This window comes from Myotis brandtii, unplaced genomic scaffold (genome assembly GCF_000412655.1).
Source record: "Myotis brandtii unplaced genomic scaffold, ASM41265v1 scaffold646, whole genome shotgun sequence".
NCBI lineage: Eukaryota > Metazoa > Chordata > Mammalia > Chiroptera > Vespertilionidae > Myotis > Myotis brandtii.
Window position 1 is genome coordinate 1017057 of NW_005370495.1, and position 25305 is coordinate 1042361.

The following is a 25305-nucleotide window of genomic DNA, read 5'->3' on the forward strand; positions in this document are numbered from 1 at the left end:
ATCTCAGATGGACCCCTCCCCCTCCCGAGCTCCTGAAACCCTCCACGAGGTCCCTGACACTCAAGGTCAACCATGAGCAGCACATCCCACATCACAACCACATCCGCGGTATCCCCTGCCCTTTCCCCGTGGAAACCCCACATCTCCTGGAGAGCTGGGACCGGGAAGTCCTCCCAAGCGGTCAACATTCTGCTTCCATGGCCCAGGTGGCCCGGGGCCTGGAGCTGGACCATACGCCCATGTACCCGCTTCCAGGATACGTTTGCTCTTTCTCCCTAAACCCTCCCAGCTGGTCACCTCTGCTCCTCGGAACCTCACCCCTTCCTCCTTGAGTCCTCCACCGAGCCCTGGTCAGCTCCAGGCCGCAGGAAGGCTCCCTGTCAGGCTCTCCGAGTCCACACTCATCTCGGTTCTTGCTGATCCTTTGAATGTTGGTCTCAGTTCGTTCCCTGCCCCCTCTTCCAACAACCCGCTCCCGCTCAGCCACCCATTCTCACCATCGCCCTTGATCCTCTCTCTACCAGGAAGTGGGTACCGCCCAGAGCTGCCCTCCTGATGCCCCGTGCTCCCACCTTCACGCTCTGTATTTCCAGGTCACGTGGTTGAACACCTGCACTCCAACCACCCTCTGGCCCCACAGGACCTAGAGGCCTCTGATCTCACTGTTCTCTCTCTCCTTTCTCAGCCTCTTTGCGCCCTCAACTGTCCCCTGGTCATCCTTAGGTTTCATGGCCATCATTTATTATTTTATTTTTTTAAATATATTTTATTGATTTTTTTTTAATAGAGAGGAAGGGAGAGAGATAGTTAGAAACATCGATGAGAGAGAAACATCAGATGCCTCCTGCACACCTCCTACTGGGGATGTGCCTGCAACCAAAGTACATGCCCTTGACTGGAATTGAACCAAAAAAATGGGAATCTTTTTAAAATCCTGATTTCTGGGCCTCATCCTCCGGAAATTCTGTTTCTTTGTTAATAATGTTGTGGCCCCACCCCATAACAAAGAAACAGAATTTCTGGAGGATGAGGCCCAGAAATCGGGATTTTAAAAAGATCCCCAGGTGATTCTCATGTGCAGCCAAGGTTGAGAACCACTGTTCTGAGAGAAGGGCTGTCTTTTCATTGTGTTGATGTTTCCTTTGCTGTGCAAACACTTCTGAGTTTGATGTAGTCCCGTTGGTTTATTTTATTTGTTTCCCTTGCCCGAGGAGACAGCGCAGAGAAACTACTGCTGTGAGAAATGCTCCAGATTTCACCGCCCATGTTTCCTTCCAGGAGCTTCACGGTTTCCGGTTCTGAGTGTGTTCTTGTATGTGGGGTAGGAGGTGGGGGAGCAGGGAACCACCGTGTAAGGTACATGATTGTCTACCCACCATGCTGTCCCCCTGAAACTAGTACAGAATAACATATTGAATGTCAACCCTAACTGAAAAACAGAAAGCATTAACAAGTCAGACATGGATTTGGGCCTTAATTCACATGACCTCTGGAACCTTCAAATGTTAATATCGTGTTTCTTTCTCTGAGAAATGAGTGTCAGTGTTTATTATTTCATCATAAACCCCGTGAGAACTAGAAGATATGATTTAAGCAAGCAGGTAGCGCGTCCCCAGGCCTTCCATCAAGACCTTGACCAACGTTAGTGATGTTTCTATCTTTGAAACCGTCAGGTGAGTTTTTCTAAGTCAAGTCAAAGGCTACGAACCAAAGCCTGCTCTTCCCGAGGGTGCCTGGATCAGTGACACTAACATCGTAGACACAGCCAAGCGTCTCGGGCTCACGGCAGTGACTCTCCCCGCACGGCCAGTCCTGCTGGTGGGCACTTGGGTGACAGGACTCTCCTCTGTGAGCCTTTATTTCAAGTCTGAGTGTTGAAAGAGGCCTTACCTTTAATTATCAGGGCTATTTGTCATTTTTAATGAGAAAAATATAAAAAAGGATGTATTGCCCGGCCAGTGTGGCGCAGTGGTTGAGTGTCAACCTATGAACCAGGAGGTCACAGTTCAATCCCTGGTTGGGGCACAGACCCAGGTTGTGGGCTTGATCCCCAGTAAGGAGCATGCAGGAGGCAGCCGATCCATGATTCTCTCTCATCACTGATGTTTCTCTCTCTCTCCCTCTCCCTTTTTCTCTGAAATCAATAAAAATAATTTTTTTAAAAGGAAAGACCACATCACGGTGGACATAAAGGCGTGTATTAAAGCTCAGAAAATGCAGTCTTGAGCGGTGATAAACAGTGCAGAGGTTGAGAGGGTCTGAGAATAAGGATGAAGGCAGATCCGGGGATTTAATTAACATCACTACATGTGTTCCTGACTTTACACACGGTTTCTTGGTAACGGAACACGACTTTGGGGAACAGAATGGATGACCTGGGGAGGGGCCGGCAGGTGAGTCCCCCGTCATCAGCGGAAACGGACAAGGCCAGCCCCTGGCGTAGGGGACCTACCTCTGCAGAAGGGGGCCGGGAAGTCCCAGGTGGCGCCGCTCCCGGGGCTGACGATGCAGGTGAGCGTCGCGTGGCCCTCCAGGACGTAGCCGGCCAGGCAGCTATAGCGGATCTTGTCTCCGATGTTGAACCTGGACCCGTGCAGCACCCCCTTCAGGATGTCCCCGGGGTTCCCGCACGTGTGGCTGGGCAGCACTGGGGAGGAGAGAGGAAAGGACAGTGAGGGACCGCCCTGGATTCAGGTCTGTCTGTCGCTCAAAACATGCTCCTCCTTGAAGATGACAGTGAGCACAGCAGCCAGCAGTGCTCCCATCTGGCCTGACTGTGACCAGGGACATGCATGCATGTTTCCCACCCGCCACCTAGTTCTTCTGTAGAGATCGTGTTTACCTACACATGACTGCGTTTTGTTAGGAGGGAGGAGAGGGTCCGTCTTAAACGTTTCTAGACCACTTTCCTAATCGTGAGGTTCTACCCTCTCCTACAGGCACAGTGGGACTGGGGTTCTGACAAAGCAATCAGCATACATGAATATTCATGCCACATGTACTCCATGACCAGCACTGCCTGGTACACACCACTAATCAATGCTTAATCAATGTCTGCTGGACAAGCAACTTAAAAAACTAAAGATCATTCGTTAATCTATCAGAGTTTAATAGAATCGTTCCATTACTGTATTCCAGCCAGCTGTGAGGGTCTGTGCATGGATACAGTGTCTGACTCACCACAGAGTGGTAACCACGGCTTTCACAACGCAAGTACTGCACTCGCTTGCATCTCGGTCCAGCGCCTGACGCTGTCCCTTCCTGCCCGGCTCCCTCTGTGTGTGGGGGGTTCTCTGCCTCATGCAGCTGCCACGAGACCTCCTCGAGATGAAGCCGTCGCACCAGAGAGCAACGTCTCCAACCTCATGGGTACGCCCGGGCGCTGACTAGAGGCAGTCGCCGTGGTTGGCTGCTGTCTCTGCCCTCGCGCTGTAAGTCAGCCTGCCATCCGTCAGGCACCTGCGCTCCTGCAGCGCTCAATAAACCAGGGTCCTACTGTTTAAAAGGAATGGTTTCCAAGTAAAAGTATTTCTAAGCGAGTAAAAGTACAGTATTTTATCTTCTTTTAAAATATTATTTACTGATTTCAGAGAGAGAGGGGGAGAGAGAGAGAAACACTGGTTTGTTGTTCCACTGATGTATGCCTCCACTGGTTGCTCCTTGTATGCGCTCTGACCGGAGCGTGAACCCCAAGTCTGGCTTGTGGAGACGACACTCTAACCAACCGAGCTACCCAGCCAGAGCCAATTATTTCATATCTGAATCCATTTTTTTTTTGCATGGGTACAGAGGATAGGTTGATATCCTATATAATAAAAGGCTAATATGCAAATTGACCGGACGGCGGAATGACTGGTCACTAAGATGTGCACTGACCACCAGGTCAACACATGAGCTGCCCCCTGGTGGTCAATGTGCTCCCACAGGGGGAGCACTGCTCAGCCAGAAGCTGGGCTCCCAGCTGGCGAGTGCAGCGGTGGTTGCGGGAGCCTCTCCCACCTCTGAGGCAGCACTAAGGACCCCTTGGGGGATGTCTGACTGCCCACGGGGATCAGGCCTAAGCTGGCAGGCAGACATCCCCCGAGGGGTCCTGGACTGTGCGAGGACACAGGCCGAGCTGAGGGACCCCCCCCCCCCCGGCCCCTAGTGCACAAATGTCCTGCACCAGGCCTCTAGTTTCATCATAATTTTCTTACACTATTCTATTAATCTAATTCTTGACTAGTCTACATGATATGGTCTATTTGGCTTTTATTACTTAAGGATATATTGAAAACATGAGTCCTTTGGGAATATATGTACAGTGGGGCCTTGACTTACGAGTGTTCCGACTAACGAGTTTTTCGAGATACGAGCCGTCCCTCGGCCGATTTTTTGCTTTGAGTTGCGAGCTAAAATTCGGGTTACGAGCCAGCTTCAGATACCTCACCGCTAGTTGGCGCAGCGAACGTCACAGTGAACGCCACAACATCAGCCCAGCATCACGTGTCTCACTCGTTCACTTCTTGATTTGACATACGAGTAATTTGAGTTATGAGCTCCGTCATGGAACGAATTAAACTCGTAAGTCAAGGCCCCACTGTACTAACATGAAACTTGTACATATAAGCAAATGAAAGATGCAAATTGTTAGGGAATGGTTAAAACAAATACTGGTTTTAAATGAATAAAAATTATATGCCTTTGAGTACATGTATAAAAATAACCATATAAATCTATAATAATAATAAATGCATAATACGCAAATTAGACCGGACATCCTTCTGGACGACCTTCCGGACGAAGCCGGGGCTGTGAGGGAAGCCTGGGTCACGGGTGCCAGAGAGAAGCTGGCACCGGCAGCCGGGAGAAGGAAGGCCTGCTGTTGCATGAATTTCGTGCATCAGGCCTCTAATATATGTATAATAGAGTGAAATTATTTGTTTTGTTCTTTTATACGTCAAGAAATAGATCTTGATCAGTGAATGAAAGGGAATGTCAGTATTCCTAAAGTTATTTTATTATAACATTAAATATGAACAAAGTTAGCTATGTAGAAACACTTAGAAAAAATACTACCTTTTAGATACTTAATATAATTGATATGTTTATAAAATCACTATTTACATAGCAAAGTGTGTGCAATTCCAGTTAAAAAAAATAAGTTTCCAAAAACAGTAAAAAAAAAAAAAAAGTTTGAGACACAGTAAGAAATAGTTAATTTTGGTCTAGAAGAGATTTTCAACCGTTGTGTGACAAGACGTTTTAAAGCATGCAGCACCTGGCTATCCAGTCAGGGGCACTGACCCCTCTCCCTTTGACCGTCAAGTAAAAGATGAAAACAGCCCACACAATAGCCGTCTGGTGTGATTGAATCAAAATAAAACTGATTTTTCTTTTTTCTTTTTTTGTCAGATCGGCAAAAAACTATAATACATGTTCTGGCGTGCCGCGGGCGGGATTCTAGTCATCAGTCTGTGTGTGCGAGATGAAAAGGGCCGGCCGTCCCTATTCTGCAATCATCTTTGCTTCTCTTATAAAAAGGAAGTTCTTTGTTCGATATCACAGTCACTACTTCTAAGTCCGCGGGTCTTTAAAAAGGTTGTTGACAGCACCTTCAAGTGCGTCGGCATCTGCCCGCTGGGTCCTCTCGGGGAGGAGGCTTTCGGCTCTGCCGGGAGGAGCCCTGGAGTGTAGGGCTCAGCAGGGCCTTCGGGCCTCATGGTTGAGAGGCCAGGCAGTTCGTTTCTTACATGAGCAGGAGGGAGATGGAGGATGAACGCCGTTGGGCTTTCCGTCCTTGCCCGGGAACACGTAGAATCAACAAGCCCTTCCCTTCTCTCGGGGCCTTTATTCTCTCCATCAGCCGTCAGGGCACCCTCATCGGGAGACGGGCATCTCTATGCAGGGTCCACATCCATGTTCCCCAAGTCAGGGGTCGTCAGTACAAACCTGTGAACGGCCTCACAGCCCGCGACGGACACCACACGCCGCTGCTCTCAGACCCGGGAAACACGGGGCCTTTCTCTGCAGAGCGTTCCCACCACGTTTCTCCTGAACGTGGAAGGAGGGGCTTTCTCACATCATCTCAGCACAGAGCCACGGTCACTACACAGAAACACGATGAGCCGTGAACAAGGTATGGGGGTACGTGGGCCAACGCCACTGGCTTATCTCAGCCAGTTCCATGCATTTCAACCAGAGGGAAGGACAGACCACCCGTGAGGCTCGCCCGCGCAATGTCGCCAGCAAGTGCAGAATTGTACTAACTTCACAAACAAACAAAAACAGAAAACCATATCACTCCTGAAAACCAGGGTCTCCCCGACTAGCCTGGGCCTCTTGGAAAGAAAACAGTCACGTCTTACAACCCTGAGCAGACTTCAGTGTCACATCCGGGAAGAGAGACGACTGGGAAATGCAGAAGGCAGCGTTAGTCCTCCTGTTCCTTAGCCTCGAGCGGGAGAGCTACTTTCCCAGGAAACGACGTCAACGTTAAAATGAACGGTTGCCTGCGGAGAAGGTAGCTACGTCACAGAGGGTGTCCCTGGACCATGGTTACATGGAGGTGTGAGTCGTGGCTGATGCGACAGAACCCCTTTCCGGGGCAGGGGCAGGTCACCGGCAGCAGCATCCATGGCCGTGAGCCGTCTCAGCCCACAGCCGCGCAGCCACGCAGCCACGCCAACTCCAGGTCTGGGCACCTCTGCCTCCCCTCCTCCTCCGCAAACCACCCCCGGCCTCCTGGGCCAGGGCCAGCAAACGGTCTCCTTTTTGTTCTTATATATATTTATTGATTTCAGAGAGGAAGGGAGAGGGAGAGAGAGAGAAACATCAGTGATGAGAGAGTCATGTATTGGCTGCCTCCTGCACCCCCCGACTGGGGATGGAGCCCACAACCGGGCATGTGCCCTGAGTGGGAATGGAACTGTGACCTCCTGTTCATAGGTCGATGCTCAGCCACAGGGCCACACGGGCCGGGCTCCTTTTTGTACTTGTCCCAGGGTTGCCTTTCCCTTCACGTCTGGACAATTGTTCCAGGATCTGGAAACACCCACCCAGCGCCTACGGTTTGAACGGCGTGACTTTGAATTGACTGGAATGGAGGGAAAGATCTGGACCTGAGTCTCTTCCGCACCCTCCCGGGCCCCTACTATTTAAAAAAGCAGGGGTTTAAAAAAGAGTATTCTAGAACAACTGCAGCAAGACTATGTGGAGCAATATGCCGGACAAAAGCTAACTGTGGAGAAGGAAGTTGGGTCTTTGTAGCAATCCCCAGGGGTTAGAGGCCCCCTGTGTGTCTCTAACAGCGGGCGCATCTATCTCATTTGTGTCCCTGTAACATCCAGGTAACCTCTAACCCTGAGCAGGGACTTGCCAAATACAAATCAACTGAATGGTCATTAGCAACAAAAGCACAACGAGTCCATCCAGTGCCCGATGTGCACAATAGCTAAGATTTGTGTGGCCCATAGATTGGCAGGAATGGGAAAAACAACACGTTTAAAAACACACAGGGGGACAAAATGACATTTTGGAAACAATAAATCAACTTATAACGTTAAGTCACATTTTTTTCCACCTTAGATTAAACACGCAAATAGGCCTCAGAGGCTGAGAATGAACTGAAGTTTATAAAAAGCAAAATAAGTTAGCAAATGGGGAAGTGACTGAAAATTGACTTATAAAGTTTAAAGTCAGTGGTTGGTAGTGGAAAGATAAATGTATGACAGGAAATGAAGATTTCTACTTTCAACCAATTATGTCTAGAAAAAATAAATAAAATTTTAAGGTGTGCAATGCCATCAAGCAAATAGAAATAGCTGAGGATACACTAAAATACTTATTTTCAGTTGCAAAAAATAAGCATGCACATAATATTACAAAAGCATTAGCACGTTTGTTTCAAAAATTATCAAAATACCGTACGTTGTGAAAAACAGATGAACGTGTCTCCAGGTCTATGTGGAGGTTGGCATCTGAGACACATAAGCTTCCCTAACACGTGAGCCTCCAGTGGCTGGAAAACTCATTCACAATAAATAAATCCCACCCAACTGTCATTTCTGCCCATTTCCCTGTGAGTCATTCTTAACCCTTTTCCCTGAAGACGGTGAGTCTCCATGTCTCCAGAGAACCCAGCACACATCAGTGTTCAGCAAATACTGAGTTGACTTGAACTCTCCTCTTAACTCCCTCTAAGCCAGCGGTTCTCAACCTGTGGGTCGCGACCCCTTTGGCGGTCGAACGACCCTTTCACAGGGGTCGCCTGAGACCATCCTGCATATCAGATATTTACATGACGATTCATAACAGTAGCAACATTAGAGTTATGGAGTAGCAACGGAAATAATTTTATGGTTGGGTCACAACATGAGGAACTGTATTAAAGGGCCAGAAGGTTGAGAACCACTGCTAATCCTTCCTGGAAGTAATTTGCACTCATGTAATAGAACAAGCGTGGGGAACGTCCGGCCCGCGGGCCGTGAAGTCATGGGGTCCGGCTCTGCCGAGGCATGAGGGGTGAGTCAGTTAAGTGTCTGACCCCATAGGGCAGGCTGATCTTTAAGTGCATAACTGTGTGTGGCTGCGAATGATGTTATGAATGTCCACATGGCCCTCGGCAGGAAGAAGGCTTCCCCTGCCCTGGATGCTTCTGGAAGGGAACTCTCCCCTGGGCACGGGGATCTGCGCCCGGGAGTCGGCTGGTCCTGACAGGCTCCCTCGACCTCAGAGCCACGTCCCTCCGGGCGCCCAGGCTGGAACTTGAACGAAGGCTGCTGTTCTCATCACGCTCACGCAAGTCCCTCCCCGACGCTCTGACTTGGCAAGTGCACGTGGCCACCACCAGGTGTTTTAACCTTAACCGGGCCCCGAACCCTTAACCCACCTGCTCACACGATGGCTGGACGTCCCACCCAATCTCTCTGCAGGAGAAGGGGACACAGGATGCTAAGCTAATGCAGCATTAACATTCGGTGCTAATGGCACCAGGTGGGCGCCCAGAAGTTGGGGTTTCACTGCAGGAGCACAGCCTTGTCCCCGCGGGGGGACAGCCAATGACACCTCCTCAGGCGCCTCCTGGCGTAAGGACATGAAACTCGGAACCCCCTCCTGGCACAGGCGCCAGAGCCGGGCTGGTCCAGGGTGTTTGCCCTGTGTCCCCCCACCCCCGTGACCCTCGGGAGGGATTAGAGAAATCTGAGTGTGTGGTTTTCAGGAACGCGGTGCAAGTCAGATTTCAGATGCTGAGAGCTTATTCTCGGCTGCCTGGCGTCCTGGCCAGTGGGTGCAGGACAGGCTGACAGCGGGTCCAGCCCAGCGGGGAGGGTTTCTCAGCGGGCTCAGTCGGTTCCCGCACACCCTCCCCCCCGTCTGCCCCCTCTGGGAGGGACACGTGGGGCCCTGCTGTGCAGATGCCACCTGGAAGGTCAGGGACGGGCTCAGAGAGGACGGCGCTTTAGGAACATGCAGGTGGAAAGCCGCAGCTGCAGCTCTAACTCCTTAGGCCTCGGGTTGCTGGTTCACACGGAATCCCTCTGCGAGTCTCCAGGGTACTTAGAGAAAGGGAACCCAGCTCCACGCATTAAAGGCCGCACTGGCCCAGCCGGTGTGGCTCAGTGACCAGCACAGACCCATGACCCAGGAGTCACAGCTCCATTCCCAGTCGGAGCACAGGCCTGGGCTGCAGGCTGGATCCTGGGTGGGGGCCGGCAGGAGGCAGCCGGTCCATGCTTCTCTCTCATCCTGGATGTTTCTCTCTCTCTCTCCCTTCTCTAAAAAAGAAAAAAGGAAAGACAGGGAGGATAGCAGGACCTACTCCCCCTGGGACAGTGCTTTCTGCATGTTGTTCATTTAAATTATAAAGACAAAGAATTAAATTTTCTAAAGCAACTGTGTTTTATCATAGCAAGTCCAATTTCAGAGGCCTTTTCTGAGAAAAAATGCGCTCTACATTATATAAAATGTAGTATGTACATCGCGTATATTACGAATAAACGAATTGTAAAATTATGCAATGTATTCTATCAAGTGACATACCACATCCCCTCATATTAGGCATGAAATCATTTGTGGGTAATTCTAATTAGTTATAAGTAGGAAAGGTATGATAAATCTCTTTTCTTTTTTAACTTCTCTATATAGCCATACTTAATTTTTAATATAAATTGCTTTTGTCTAAAACTCTTTTTTCTTCTTTTTTTTTTCCTGCCAGGGGACTCACTGAGCCTGCGGGGGAGTTGGGGGCCATGAGTTTCTCTCACCGACCAGCACCTCCCCAGGCTCCTGCCTGCCTGTGGGGCCAGCTGGAGACCTTCCCTCCCTCCTCTCCTCACTCCCTTCCTGCTGCCTGGGGCTGGGGGCGCAGGTTCCTGAGTCCCTGGGAGAGGACAGCTCCTGGCTGCTGGGAACCAGCAGGCTCCTGTGACCCCGCCCACTCCGTCCTGAAGGAAGTTCAGGGGCTCGGAGCTCTGACCTCTGACCCGAGGGTGCTGGGGAGGCCTCTAATCGTTTACTAAGTCTGCCTACGTGACTGTTAGGTGAATCGTGTATGTAAATATGATGTGTCCCTTATACAGTTCAATGAGTTTATGTCATTACTCCAAATTATAAAATAGTTTCACCGCTTTGGGGGCCGCTTTACACGAAGACAAGTGACTTTATAAAGAAAGCCGTGACTGAGGCCTCCACACACCTAAGACAGGAAGAGCGCAGATTTACAGAACGGGGCCTCTGAACAGAAAGTGCTGAGCTCAGCCGGGACGCACGGCTCAGGTTCCCAGGGCTGTCAGTCCGGATGGAGTATGCATTGCATGCGATTATTTACCCTTTTTGTAAAGGCATTTGTCCAAAAGCCTGTTTGTGTCCATTACAGGCTCTAACACTGGGCACTGCATCACACACCTGATTCGAGGACAGTGAACAAAATTCCCTGGCGAGGCTAAGGGTCGGGAGGAACTGCTCAACTGAAAACCACTTCAAACTGCAGTTCCCCCAGGAGCAGAGCCCAACGCTAACAGGATCACAGGAGCCCCGTCCAGGCAGGAAATGAGACCTCCCCATCCCAGGTCATTTCTTGGTCTGAAAAGGGGGCGTCGCTTGCACAGCAGTTCTCAGCCGTGACTGTTTGGCTCTTGTAGGCAGAGTTTTCTCAGCTCTCTTTCCCCCACCAGGTGGGACAGATCACACTCTTTATATGTAGACTAGAGGCCCAGTGCACCAAACCCGCACACGGGTAGGGTCCCTCGGCCTGGCCAGCAAGCAGGGCCCATCAGGTTCCCCACCTCCCTGCCTCCTCAGCACCCCGCCACCACCGCTGGTCGCCCACCATGTTCCACGCCACCCCTAGCGGTCAGCACACGTCATAGCAAGCAAGTGAACTCCGTTCTCCCGGTCGAACTCCCGAGGGGACACTTGGCATGTTAGCCTTTTAGATATATAGATTTTTGGTGTGACAATTTGCCTCTTCCTTTCCTACCACACTAACTCCACAGAAGGAGACACAGCTTGTTTTGACTCACTAGGGTAATCCCAGTGCAGCTGTTGCGAGAACAATGCCGCCACAGTGAGTTGAAAGAGGTTCCAGAATGATCAGGCCCACAATTCCTTTGCAAACTCCAAGCAGAGAAGCGGGGAGAGGGCATGCCAAGGATAGCATGTTGCTACACTGAAAATCCTTCCCATAGCCCATTAAATAAATGTACATGATGCTTAATTCTGATATTTATAGTTTAAGGGTTTAGAATAAAGACCGTGTTATGATAACACCACAAAATAACAATTACGCATAGATATGAATCTGTGTAGGAAGAAAAAGAATGTGTATATGCAGCCCAGTCATGGGGGTTCTGAACAGCTAAAGTACTGACATCACCTTTGTGGGTTTTTTCTAAAACAAACTGATAGAAGGTAGTCTTCATTAGTTCTAATACTCAAATAGGTTTCATAGCTACTAACATTTACTGATGCAAATTATTTGAGCAAAAAATCGCTTACAGGTCAAATAAAGTGACTGGAATTACACAGGAGTTGATAACTCCAAATGTCATGTGTCCCCTTGGAGAATATCGGTAATTGGTGAAATGTGGAACGGCGACTCGTTGAGTCCCCACCTGGAGTGAAGCTAATCGACTTTTATAGCGCACCTCTCACTGAACTGGGGAATTAGCTCGATTTGTGAGACGTGTGGAAGCACTCCGTCTGTTTTATGGGTGTGAAACGGTCAGTGCAGAGTGGCCTCCTTGCCCTGCTGTTCCTCACGGTTCTGAGTGTCCCCAGCAGGTCCTGTTTTCTCAGGGACCTGAGGTGACCCTGGCCCTTCGTTCCCAGGACCAATCATCAAGGCGGGCGGCTCTTCCTAGTCACCCAGTGCCTATCTGCTCTCCTTCAGAAATTTAAATTTGGATTCTTTACCTCCCAAGGTATGTACTTGGAAGAAAATGAGACAGCATTCTTTCACTCTAAAATGTGCAACTGGCCAGTGTTTCCCAGTGGGTTGGGCCCTGTCCCGTGCACCCAGAGGTCACCGGTTTGATTCCCAGTCAGAGCACATGCCTGGGTTTTCGAACTTGGTCCCAGTAGGGGGCGTGCAGGAGGCAGTGCGTCCATGATTCTCTCTCATCATTAATGTTTCTCTCACACTCCCTCTCCCTTCCTCTCTGTCTAAAAATCAACTAAAACAAACAAACATATAAAATTGTTATTGTTTCTTCTTTGGGGGCAGGGGGCTATTTTAAGTCCAACAATATGATGGAGAAACAGGCCTAGATATTCTCTGGTTTACGGACGACCGTTATGACATGAATGTTTGGGTCCTTCCAACACTCGCATGTTGAAAGCCCACTCCCCAGCATGACCGTGTTAGGAGGTTGGGCCATGGGGAGGGGATTAGGATGAGATGAGATCTGAGCAGGGAGCCTCCTGAAGGGGGTCAGTGCCCTCGCAAGGGTCAGGAGAGGGCTTGCTCCCCGTCGGTGCTCCCCCCATGAGCACACACGGCCCTCACAGTCCCGTGTGGAAGGGGACCCCACCAGAACCGGCCTCTGCCGCCCCTCCCCCTGGACTGCCCCCCTCCGGACCGTAAGAAATAAACATGTGTCTTTGCGAGCCCCCAGCATGAGGGGTTAATTATAGTGACTCAGCCCATGCAGATACCCCGGTTTTAATAATAGCAAAGGATGAGGCTTTGAAATTTTATTAAACATAAAAGTACTGAGGAATGAGCAGAGCCAAAAAGAAACCCCCAAACACACTTAGCTAAAAAGTAAATGAAGAGAGGTACCATCTGCCCATGCCTATAATTTGCTGGTCCCCTGATGCCTGTATTAGAAAGATCACATCTATATATATAAAAGGCTAATATGCTAAGTGTCCCTTCAACCATCTGACCAGTCGCTATGACACACACTGACCACCAGGGGGCAGATGCTCAATGCAGGAGCTGCCATGATCCACACTGGCCATTTTCAAAGAAATGGCACCACAGACCTGGCGCCAACAAACCAGTACTCGGCGTCCCCCAAGTGGGACACAGGCCCCGCCACCACCCCAGAGCTACACCCCACCAAATCACAGCCAACGCTGCCGGGACCCCATGGAGCAAAATGCAGCCCACAGCCCAGACCAGTCTGGAAACGGTTGCTGTGGGCACCAGGTAATGATGTCATGTAGCAACGCCCAGCTTCCTCTCACTAGTGACTAGCCTCCTTGGAGTTTCTTCAGCCCAGGAACACGACTTCCTTTATAGCCAGGTGCAAACATTTACACTTTAACCAAATGTCTGTGAAGTGTTTTCCCAAGCCTCATCTCATTTGATCCTCAAAGAAGTCCTGGAGTAGGTAGATAGGAGACTCGGTGGAATCCTATTTTCTTCTCATTAGCCAGAAAATGGAGATTTAGAAAGTTTAGAAACTTAACCCAACTGAAAAGAAGTAAGAAATGGTGGACCTTGAAAGTGACTTCAGGTTTTGTCACTGCACAGAATATAGTCAGACACGGCTGCAGTTAAATATTTTACCCTTTGTTCTCCCTGCGTGATCTACAATAATAACCTGCTTCATGTTGATATTTACTGCTGTGTTGCTGACAATTACCAGAGAAAGGGCGAATAGCGATATTGAAATATTTCTTCTAATTAATTTCCTTTCAATGTGCACGAATTCATGCACTGGGCCACTAGTTTCCTAATAAGACTCTATTCAGCCTGTGGGACACTGCCTTCAGCCACATAGTGCACCACGCCCTCCCTGCTCTCTACCCAGGCCACACCCACCCCGTGTTCCACCCAGGCCACGCCCACCTTGTGCTCCACCCAGGTCCCACCCACCCTGTGCTCTCCATCCAGGCCACGCCCACCTTGCACTCCATCCTGGCCAGGTGGGAGAATGCACAGCCTATTGAGCACACCTGCTTTGTTTTCACTCCTCACGCAAGCTCTCCACCTGCTTAGGAAGACGGGAAGATGGATGAGACATCAGCTCCCTAACTTTGCATCCTGAGGCAAGTAAACGCTAGGAGCGATCTGGCGCACTCTGAGCCGCATTTACTGGGACATCTCCCACATGCGCAGTGGCTTCCCTGGTGAGGACCAAGCCAGGGCCTCCAGCGGTGACAACCCAGCGCCCCCAGCAGCCCGCACCACTCCTCGCTCAGCAGCCAGCCCTCCCTCTCTATGCAAATCGGTCAAAGAAGACAATCTGCAGTTTAAGCCGCCACCTCATCTTAGTGATGAGCCAGTGACATCCAGAAAGCTCGCCGAGGTGTCCAGCTGCACACAGTAGGTGACACCCTCTCCCAGGAGGAATGTCTGGGGATCTGGGCGGGCGCTCAGGGTCGCGTCTGCTCAGGGCAGGGCCTAGGTGAGCATTCTCCCGAGTAAAAGCCCATCAGCCCTGCCAGGAGCGCCACCATGATGTCCATCATCGCCAGAGGTGCCCTCAGCGACGCCTGATTCTGAACAGTAACTAGTCTCTAACAGTTAATTTGAGTTCCCACGATTATTACTGTGTATACATGGGTGCCCACCGTCAACCAAAGTCAACAGCTCAACACAAAGCAAACAGCCCCAAAATGTACAGTGAGTTTAAAATCCGTGCACACGTTTCCAAGGGCAATTCAGTTTCATATTCTCAACCCTCCGTCAGCTGCATTTTCCCTTCACTTTATTCTCTTCATTATTTCCCTACACATTTCAGTTTATGTAACTGAACCATGAATTAATAACCCATGTCTAACTCTGTCCTAAAGAGGAGGTGGGTATTAATTTTCAACATGGAGTCGTGTACGTGAAGTACAGCATGTCTAGCTTGTCCGTATTTCAGGGGTATCTGTATTTGGGCTGCGGATCATGGGGGCACCCGGCCAACAGGACGGGGTGTGTCCGAGCTCCCACGTCTTCATTTCCTGTCACCAAGTCTAATGCTTGTGCCTCCTGACTCTCGAGTGTGCTCTTCCTTCTCTGCCCCAGGGCTGTGACCCTCCCCGAGCCCCCAGCCTGTCCCCCGGGAGCCCCAGTCATGCACCTAATTGAGCCCGGCTGTGCGCTTGCCACTCTGACGGCACCTGACTCCTAATATAGCGCGTCCTTGCCGACGACCTTCCGTGCCACGTGGCTCCCTGGCCGCCGTCACCCCGCCTGTGTCTCCAGGCTCCTCGATGCCTCTCCTGTCTCTCAGTCGGAAAAAGATAGTGCTATTTCCAGAAATGCTACCCACCGGGAGGGAGGAGGGAAAATGAGTCTGTAATAAGTGACTGTCTGCCAAAAACAGCAGCATTCAAATAACTGACATGGAAAAGGCTATAACGACTTTAAAACCAGCTTACACGTTTCCAAGGGCAGTTCAGTTTCCTATTCTCCACCCTCAGTTTGCACGTTACCTTCACTTTATTCTCTTCGTTGTTTTCCTACACATTTCAGTTCATTATGTAATTGAGCCATAAATTAACAACCTATATCTAACTGTCATAATGAGAGAGTTGGGTAATAATTTTTAACATAGAATCTTACATGTGAGATAGAGTACTTTTAGTTTTTCCATATTTCAGGGGAATTCCTTCCTACCTATACTTTAGAAAAAGAAGTTGCAATACTTCCTGCCAGGAGATAACACTCTTAAACGGTTCGTGTTTGCTGGCTCGCGGGGGCGCAACGTGAACGCCTACATTTGTTTCCCCCAGAAGGGGGTGTCCACACTGTCACTGGGCCACACGTCCGGTCTCATTGCTGGGGCCAGATCGCTCAGAGCACACCCCGCACACGCCTGCAGGTGAGGTCCGCTCACGTTCGGACAGTGTGGGGGCCCAGGCCATTTCCATGCGGCCCTGAACCTGAGCAAGGGGGACGGCCCAGAGCCCACAGAAGGCGAGGCCGCCGCCACGGGACACGCTCCCTCACGGTGAGACGCTGCCGGTGACAGACGTGGTTCGGGGAGTGACGTGTGGGAGCTGGTTAAGTGCCGTCCCGTGAGCAGGTAGGCGGGATGTGAGCCGGCAGTGCCCAGTCCCTGGTTAAAGCCACTGCGGCGCTTTAGTGGTTTATGCATCAGCCACTCTGTTTGGCAGGGCGATGTTTATTTCAATGCTGGCTCCAAACAGAACGCGGACGCCCGAGGAGGGGCCAAGCCTGCGAGTTCAGTCTTCCCGACAGGCCGACTATCATCAAACTGTCGAGGCCATCGAGGCAATGGAGCCAGCGGCCAGTCTGGGGCCGAGCTCTGTTCGGCGGGGCGATGTCTACTTTAACACTGGCTCCAAACAGAACGCGGGCGCCCGAGGAGGGGCCGAGCCTGTGAGTTGTCTTCCCGACAGGCCGACTGTCATCAAACTGTCCTCGAGCCCATCGAGGCAATGGAGCCAGCGGCCAGTCTGGGGCCGGACCTGAAGATGCTGTGGGCGTGTTTTACTTTAATTAAATACTCTCTCTTGGGGAAAGCCTGGCAGGCTTCCTCACAGCGAACTGGCCGAGTTGGTACAGGGAGGCACTTGCTTTCTCTACCCTTTGGGTGGCCATGAAGAGATTCCACCCCACCCTGACTTTGCACAGCGCTGATAACACAATGGATTTCTTGTGAACGATGAAAAGAAGCTCATGCAGTTAAAGGCCTGGCTTCTCTTTCTATCAGTTCAGTGCAGGCAGCATCATGACCAGGGTAAGGGGAGGCCATGCCCCATTCAGAGATTTCTGTTTTGCTTTTGGGGTTTTATGTATGCATGCATGTATGTAAGTATGCATGTATGTGTGCATGCATGCATGTATGTATCTATTCATATTGTGAAGCATGCATGTATGTATGTATGTATGCATGTCTGTATGTGTGCATGCATGTATGTGTGCATGCATGCATGCATGCATGTATGTATCTATTCATATTGTGAAGTAAAATCGGTGGATAACATTGTATGGGGAGCTGGGGAGGTGGCTAGGTCATGAGGATGGAGTCCTGCGGAGGGGACTAGGCCCTTATAAACAGTCCCTACGAGAAATCTCTCTCTTTACCACTTGAAGACACAACAAGAAAGTGGCTTGTCCACACCGGAGAGAACCCTCACCCAGACCTGGCCATGCAGGCACCCGGGAGGCAGACTATGGAAATGAATTTGTTCATGATGGGGCGGACCTATAACCTGATAGACAGAGCACCTGACTTTATCTGAAATGTAATCATATTATTTAAAATCTTAGAGTACATGTACTTATGTGAATAGGGGCTTAAGTTTTTCTTAAGTTTCCTTTGGAAGGCCTGTGCAAGGGGGACCTATAACCTGATAGACAGAGCACCTGACTTTAACTAAAATGTAATCATATTATTTAAAATCTTAGAGCACATGTACTTATGTGAATAGGGGATTAAGTTTCTTACATGTGAATAGGGGGTTAAGTTTTTCTTAAGTTTCCTTTGGAAGGCCTGTGCAAAGCGATTGAGGAGGTGACACAGCTATGAATCCAGCAAGCAGAACCGATACGCAGGGTCAGGCCGACCCACCAGGAGTCAAAACATCATCTCATCCACATCATCTCCTCACCATCATCTCATCCACATCATCACATCGCCATCATCTCGTCAACACCATCTCATCTCCTGATGCCTGAGGACAATAGCTGACGTCTGCAGACCCCAGGCCTGCACGTAGCTGCATTACGTTCCCAGCCCCACCCCAGCCCCTTCCCCTTCAGAGTCTCATCCCCTGCACCTGCTGGAAGGCAGGAGTTGATGCCTGTAAGCACCTGTCTTCTTGGTGGGATGGCCTTCTCAACCTTATAGGATGCAACCCCGCCTGTGTGAATGGACACAGAGACGGGCAGCCCGAGCCCACCTGGGGGTTCCTGGTAACAGTCATAAATACCAGCGAAGCGCCGCTCCTGATACTGTTACAGCAGCACCAACGGACTAAGACAGCCACCGGAGGACAAGATGTTCGAAAGCAACCACCACGTCACGTGGAACGGGAGTCGACCTCAAATTCAAGTCCAAGTCCGTGTCCTGCAAAGACCTGCTCTTCCCACGGAGGCTCTTACCTAAAAGAACGCAGCGGCCTGCCCGGGAGCGTGTGTGCTATGGACACAGATCTCCGAGGGGAACCAGCCCTTCCCTGGGAGTTCCAGGGCCGTTTCTAAGGAGAGGGGATGGACTCTTAGCGAGAACTGAAAAGGAAATGGACACGCACACTGAAGAGCAGGGAGAATGAGCGTCCGCTTGGGTAGCCGTCCCTCCCCCGGACTCTGCATTAGACAAGCACCCTCCCATGAATCACGGCGGCGAAGGCAGGTGTGCCCAGGTGCCCACAGGACCAAGCGCCACCGCAGCTCCGTGAAGCCCGGACGCTCACAGGGCCGGGGGCTGGCGTGAGGGGCGGCCTGTGGAGTAACAGCAGGACCCACACACTAGCCTGCGGCCCTGAGCAGGGCCCCACTCACGACATCTGGGGGCCACTCCCGCCTCCACGACAGGCCACGTGCGAGTAAGTGACCTCGGCAAACGGTCTGAACGCTCCGTGCATCCTCGTGTGTTTCATTCACCATAAGCTGTGACGTCACTGTCGAGAAGCCAAGGTTCTGGTAGTTAAGGGTCTCGCTTATAGGGGTGCAGCCGGTCAGGACAGAGTCAGACTTGTGAGCGCCGGACCCCCTGAAACAAGATCTGGCTGACGCAGAGGCCAGGCGGCTCGCCAGGGCCCTGGACCGGTTCCCACCGGCATCGCTGGGCCCAGAGCACCTCCGTGAACAGGTATCTGGTGGATTCACAGCCACCAGCAGGATTGGGTGCCTTTTAAACACGTGAGCTGCGTGCAGACCGTAACATGCAACGTGCTGGTTAACGAAGTGGACGAAGTAAACACTTTTTCATAATAAACCTCCAAGCACAGCGCGTATCACTGTTCCTGCTGCTCATAGTGCCCCCAGCCACCCGTTAGTCCCCCCTGCCCCCCGTGAGTCTCACAGGATGAGCATCACCCCTCCCTTCGGAGCCCGCTCTCCCTCATGGGGCCCAAACCGCCCGGTTTCTCCCGCATGCTCTAATTCTAACGGGCTTTCTGCACATCTGTCAGAAAAAGCCCAGCTGCTTAAACCATCGTGAAAGTAAGACACAACCCATCAGACGGGGTGGCCCTCAGTCTGCCCCAGGTCCCTGGCAGAGGGCAAAGGCAGCTTTCATGTCCCCGGTGATCACAGCAGCTGTTATTGCCAAGCGGCCCTTCATGTACAAAGGAGTCCCACTGGGGGCAGAGGGGCATCTCCAGAGAGAGGCCGGCACCGCCACCCAGGCGACTCCACTGGCTTCCAGGTCAGGGCGGTCCTGGGAGAAGGCCGGAGCGCCTCGGCCTGCCCCCTGGAGGCGGGCAATGGCACATTCAGACCTGAAGCTCGCACCTGTCTCAGGGTGGCTTCTGACAGGTGAGAGCCAAGCCCTCGTGCAGGGATGTGGCTCCTGCAGCAGACACGAGGCTCTCTGTTCAATAACCTGTTCTTTCCGCCCTGAATCGACAACTTTGGAACATTGATCTATCCTTTCATTTATTTGTTCAAAACACAGACGTAGCTCTAACTCCTGACATAATCCAGAAGAGAAACGCCTTCGGATTCTGAATGTAGAACCTTTGGGGAGGGCCGGAGGCACTCCATCTGACAAATGTAGTTTATAACTTTTATTTTTAAGTATGTTTTCATTGATTTCAGAAAGGAAAGGAGAGGGGGAGAGAGACAGAAACAGCAATGATGAGAATCATAGATTGCCTGCCTCCCGCACGCCCCCTACTGGGGATTGGGCCCACAACCGGGCATGTGCCCTGACCAGGAATCGAACCCTGACCTCCTGGTTCATAGGCTGATGCTCAACCACTGAGACACACTGGCCGGGCTAGTTTATAGCTGTTTTATTATGTCCCTGGTGTCCAATGATATTCATCCTTATCTAACATAATGCCAACAAAGGGAAAAAAAGATACAAATAGTTATTGCTATTTTATGAAAATGGTGCACCAGTATCGCCAATTAGCCAACTTCCGTTCTGTTGGGAAACCATTTAAATACAGTGGCGTATAGTCATTCTCCTTTCTCATTCCTCTCGCTGTTTGACTGTATGACATAGAGTATGTTTGGGTGCCTGTCCGAGACCTGAGCCCATATTCTAGCTCTGCGATCTGGTAATGGCAGGACTTGGAGTGCCATAAGCTCTCTGGCCTTTAAACGTGTCATCCGCAACCAAAGAAAATGACATAACCTGGTTTCTTCTCACACACGTTTCTAAAGGAGACAAAGCCGCGAAGTCCTAGGCACGTGAACGATGCCGTAACCCCCGGGCCCTTCCTGGAGTCACGCGCTACCGTTTCCAGTGTCACTGTGTCCGTATTAAGGTCTACACAACCATGTCAAACTCACAGGCTAACACAGGCCACATAAACCAGGCATGTGGCCTGCCGGCCGCGAGTTTGACACGCTTGGTCTACAGTACACGAGGTGCCACTTCCTGCCGCTGCCTTCCTGTCATAGGAGATAAAACACGACTCATTTCCATATCAAACGCATGGCATTGGGCTATGAGGCAGTGCACGTTGAAAGTAAGTTACCACATCCCTCACTGGGTACCTGACAACACTGGACGGAGATGCCGGGAGACGGGGTGGCCGCCTGCAGATCCCGTGTGGTCCCTCCCACACTGCAGAGGTGTGGCCTTGTGCAGCCACCGGGGGTCGCAGGAATTCTGAATATGGACATGCTCTTGCTCGCTCAGACCCCTCCCTCTGGGGAACTCAGACACCCTGTGAAGATGACCCTGAAGCCGCCCGGGGGGGGGGGTCCCTCTGGCAGGGAGCCATGGGCGCGTCTGCTCAATAGGGCACCACAGAGGGAGCCATCAGGAAGTAGTGTCCCCGCCCCAGGTCAAGATGACAAGCTCTACTCAACCACGTCCCTGCCCCGCCGTGACGACCAGGAAAGCCGGCCCTGCGCTCAGAGCTCACAGGAACCGTGTGAGTGACTCACACTCCCTGTGGCCGCCCTGACGACCAGGAAAGCCGGCCCTGTGCTCAGAGCTCACAGGAACCGTGTGAGTGACTCACACTCACTGTGGGCTCAGCTGCCGAGCTGTGACGCAGGCACAAGGGCTGAGATGGACACGAACGTTCAGAACAGCAAACCAGGGTGGTAGTGACCTAACCAACCTGTACAATCACTAACCTGCCCTCACAAATCACTGCATCCATCAGCGGAAGAGCACACACTGCTTACGGACAAGTGGAATGTTCACCAGAACAGACTCCAGCCCGGCAGCACCGTGCCTGCAGCTAACAGCACTGTCCTGGCCCCTGAAGGATCCGGACGCCTCCTGTCACACAGCTGTTCAGCCACAACACCAGGGGCACAGGGAAACGCTCAGGGGCGGTGAATATCGGCATTACCTTGGTGGCCATGGTTTCATGGCGGATACAGATGTCCAAGCTCATCAAATTATATACAGTAAATATGTACAGTTTGGGTAGGTTTTTCGGTAAAAAAAATAAATAAATAAGTAAATAAATAAATGGACGAATGAATAGATCGATAAGTAAATTATAAAGTGTATGGTCTAAATGTACAATAGATCAAAGAAACAATTACAAAAAATCAAATTATTATAAAATTAAAATATATAAAGGTTTTTTTTTGTAAATAAATAAATAAATAAATGGACGAATGGATAGATCATAAGTTATAAAGTGTATGGTCTAAATGTACACTAGATCAAAGAAACAATGACAAAAAATCAAATTATTATAAAATTAAAATATATAAAAAGTTCTGGAATTCAGCTAACGTAATGTGTAGAGGGCAATGTGTAGCTTTAAATGCTTTATCATAAAATCAACTATCTAAGATTCTGCATCAGAAAGTTAAAGGGAAAACATTAAAGCCAATATAAGGAGAAAATAATAAATATAACTTCATAAATAAAATAATTTTTAAAAAGGCAAACGATAAAGTCAGCAAAGCTAAATGTGGTTTTAGGGGGAGATAAAAAATTGGTGATATTAGCTAGACTGACCAGGAATAAAGAATTAACATGAATTGACAACATTAGCAATAGAAGAGAGAGCTAACACATTAAGCCAGTAAAACACAACATAACATTAAAGAGAGTGAGGAAGTACTGGGAACACATTTTTCCATGACAAGTTATATGAAATGAACAAAATCTTAGGAGAGTACAACCTACTAAAGCTGACAAAGGATGAAAGAGAAATCTGAGTAGATGTATATCCATGGCAGACATTTAATTCTGGTTTTAAGAAAACCTTTCTACAAAGAAAATGATAGGCCCCTATGGTTTCACTGACAAATTCTGTCCAATAGTTAAGAATAAAATAACTCCAATCTTATCCAAAACATTTTAGGAAACAGCAAAGGCACGTATTTCTCAATCAGTCTTAAGAGGCTAACATAATTTTGATAATAAAACATGTCAAAGACATTACCAACAAAATTAATAGAAACGAACAAAAACCCCCACAAAATAACAGACCATTTTGCTTATGAACAGAGAAGCAAAAACACTCTTTAAAAATTAGCAAATCCAATGCATTGATAAGTGAAAAATGGTGACCACGATTGGTCTCTTCGTTACTATAAGTGTGCTTTGTGTTTTATGGTTTTGCTTACGACTCCTCTATTTTTCCTAAGAGCAAAGAAAACAAGTGATGAAGAGAGAAGATTTTTGAAAACTGTGTTGGAGATGTTCTCCCTCAGATCCTTAGCTTTACACCAGTGGTTCCCAAACTTATTTGGCCTACCGCCCCCTTTCCAGAAAAAATATTACTCAGCCCCTGGAAATTAATTTTTTTTAAAATTTTAATAGCAGGTACTCATCGCCCCCAAATGCACCTGTGGCCATCACCGCCCCCCTGGATCGCTGCAGCGCCCACCGGGGGGCGGTAGCGCCCACTTTGGGAATCACTGCTTTACACCGTGGACTAGTGACCCCCAACTACAACAGCAAATAGATGAAAGCAAAAAAGCCAGAAATTAGAAAACCTTGAACATGAACACAGACAAAAATTACTGACGTTTATAAAAAAGTAGAGCAAACTCCATGGGAGACTAACAACACCATAAATCAAAATCGATAACTTAATCAATGCGAGATTTATACTGTTTAAGTCTCCAAGTCTTAAACGAATTTTTACCTTTAAATGATTATTTTTACCACATCATTGTGGACAGCTTCCAGCAAGCCCGCATGACGGACTCCTGTCTTTCTCCCTACCTTCCTTCGAGGGGAGGGACTAGGACTTTGGCCCCAGCTCCTCAGTGAAGCTGAGAGAGGTCACGTAAGGATGAGCCTCCAGCAATTTGCCGGAATGTTCCTCCTTTCTTAAAAGATATTTTAAAAAACACTTCTACGGATTTCAGAGGAAGGGAGAGGGAGAGAGCGATAGAAACATCAATGATGAGAGAGAATCATGGATCGGCTGCCTCCTGCACGCCTCCTACTGGGGATCGAGCCCACAACCCAGGCATGTGCCCCTGACTGGGAATCGAACCCTGACCTCCTGGGTCATAGGTGGATACTCAACCACTGAGCCAAGCCGGCTGGGCTTCCACTTTCTTTTTCATGTAATTTTTATCCAAGTCATTCTTTGTAGCCTCAATATGCTATTATAAAGAAAAAGCGGACTACCATTCCAGCAGCAGCAGGAGGGTGGCAGGAGGAGTGTCCGGAGCGAGGAAAGCCACCATGACATGCTCGCCCCGCGATGCCAGCGCATCACTTCACCATCGTCCCCAAATCTCAGAACAGCGCCTGGAAATGCCAGAGTCCTGGACCGGAGCGGGGCCTGGGGTTCCTGGAGCCGAGGGGCTGGGCCGGCCTGGCGGTGGCCGTGGCAGGGATGGTCTCTACCCGGAGGGTCCCCCCTGCCTGCCTTTACGCTCTCGCGCTGCAAGGTGTCCCCAGGTGAGGCGATGGGACTCCCTGCCTGGTGCTCACACCTGCCTGCGAATCTGTAATTGTCTCCGAATGAAAACTTGGAGTAAATGAAGCCAAGAGGACGAAGCTGTCCTCCGTTTCCCAGGAGCCAGGAGCCGGCACTGCTCCCACGTGTGAGGGGCCGTGGCTCCTCAGTGACTCCCATTCCTCCTCGTCTCCGGCCCAGGAGCCCGGCTCGGGCACCTTCCGGGCAGGTGACCAGGGCTGTAAAGGACGCTCTCCACCCCTGGACCCTGTCCCGGCTCCTTCACCCACAACCCCGCCTGCGACGGGCGCACGGCCTCCCGTGTTATTGCAATAGCCCCTCCCGTTCCCACAGGTTCCCAGAGGGGGGTCCAAGGAGGACGCCCTGCCCAGCACGGCCCTGTCCCCGGGGCCACCTCAGACGGGGACCAGGAAGCCCGGAGGGGGGCGGGCTTGTGCCCACGTTCACAGCCAGGCTGGGTCTCCTGGTCACCCCTCCACCCGGAGGCTGAAGCCCAGAACCTTCCAGGACAAGCCCGCCCGTCCCCGCGGCACCGGGGGGCGCCCACCTGCCCGCACCCTCCCAGGTGCCAGCTCTGCACTCAGGCCTGGGTTCAACCCACAACCTGTCACCCCTCAGCCTCCAGGGGAGTGTGACCGGACTCTAGGCTGCCCCCCTCCATGGCGCGCTCCTTCCTCCTCCCCCCGGTGCTCACCACACACCACAGCTGGCCGCACCCCAGCCCCCCGGGCCCCCCGAGTGTCAGGCCCCTCCTTCCGAGGACCCTTCTAGCTCCAGGCCGAATCTGCACCGCGGATTCTTCATGGGAACCCAGCTCGGCCTCAGCCTCGTCTGCTTCCACCCAGTCTCCCAGGGCGCAGGTGAGGTGAGCGAGGCTGTGTC

The 25305-nt window shown here is 50.7% G+C and overlaps 1 protein-coding gene across 1 annotated transcript in view; it reads right to left on the reverse strand.

Moving 5' to 3' along the window:
- Positions 1–25305, reverse strand: part of CSMD1 (CUB and Sushi multiple domains 1) — a gene marked incomplete at its 5' end in the record, with an annotated part of 650642 nt that overhangs the window by 475465 nt on the left and 149872 nt on the right. Inside the window, one exon of the mRNA XM_014528690.1 lies at positions 2453–2647. Within this exon, the coding sequence (XP_014384176.1) occupies positions 2453–2647 (195 nt within the window). The remainder of the gene's footprint in view (positions 1–2452; positions 2648–25305) is intronic.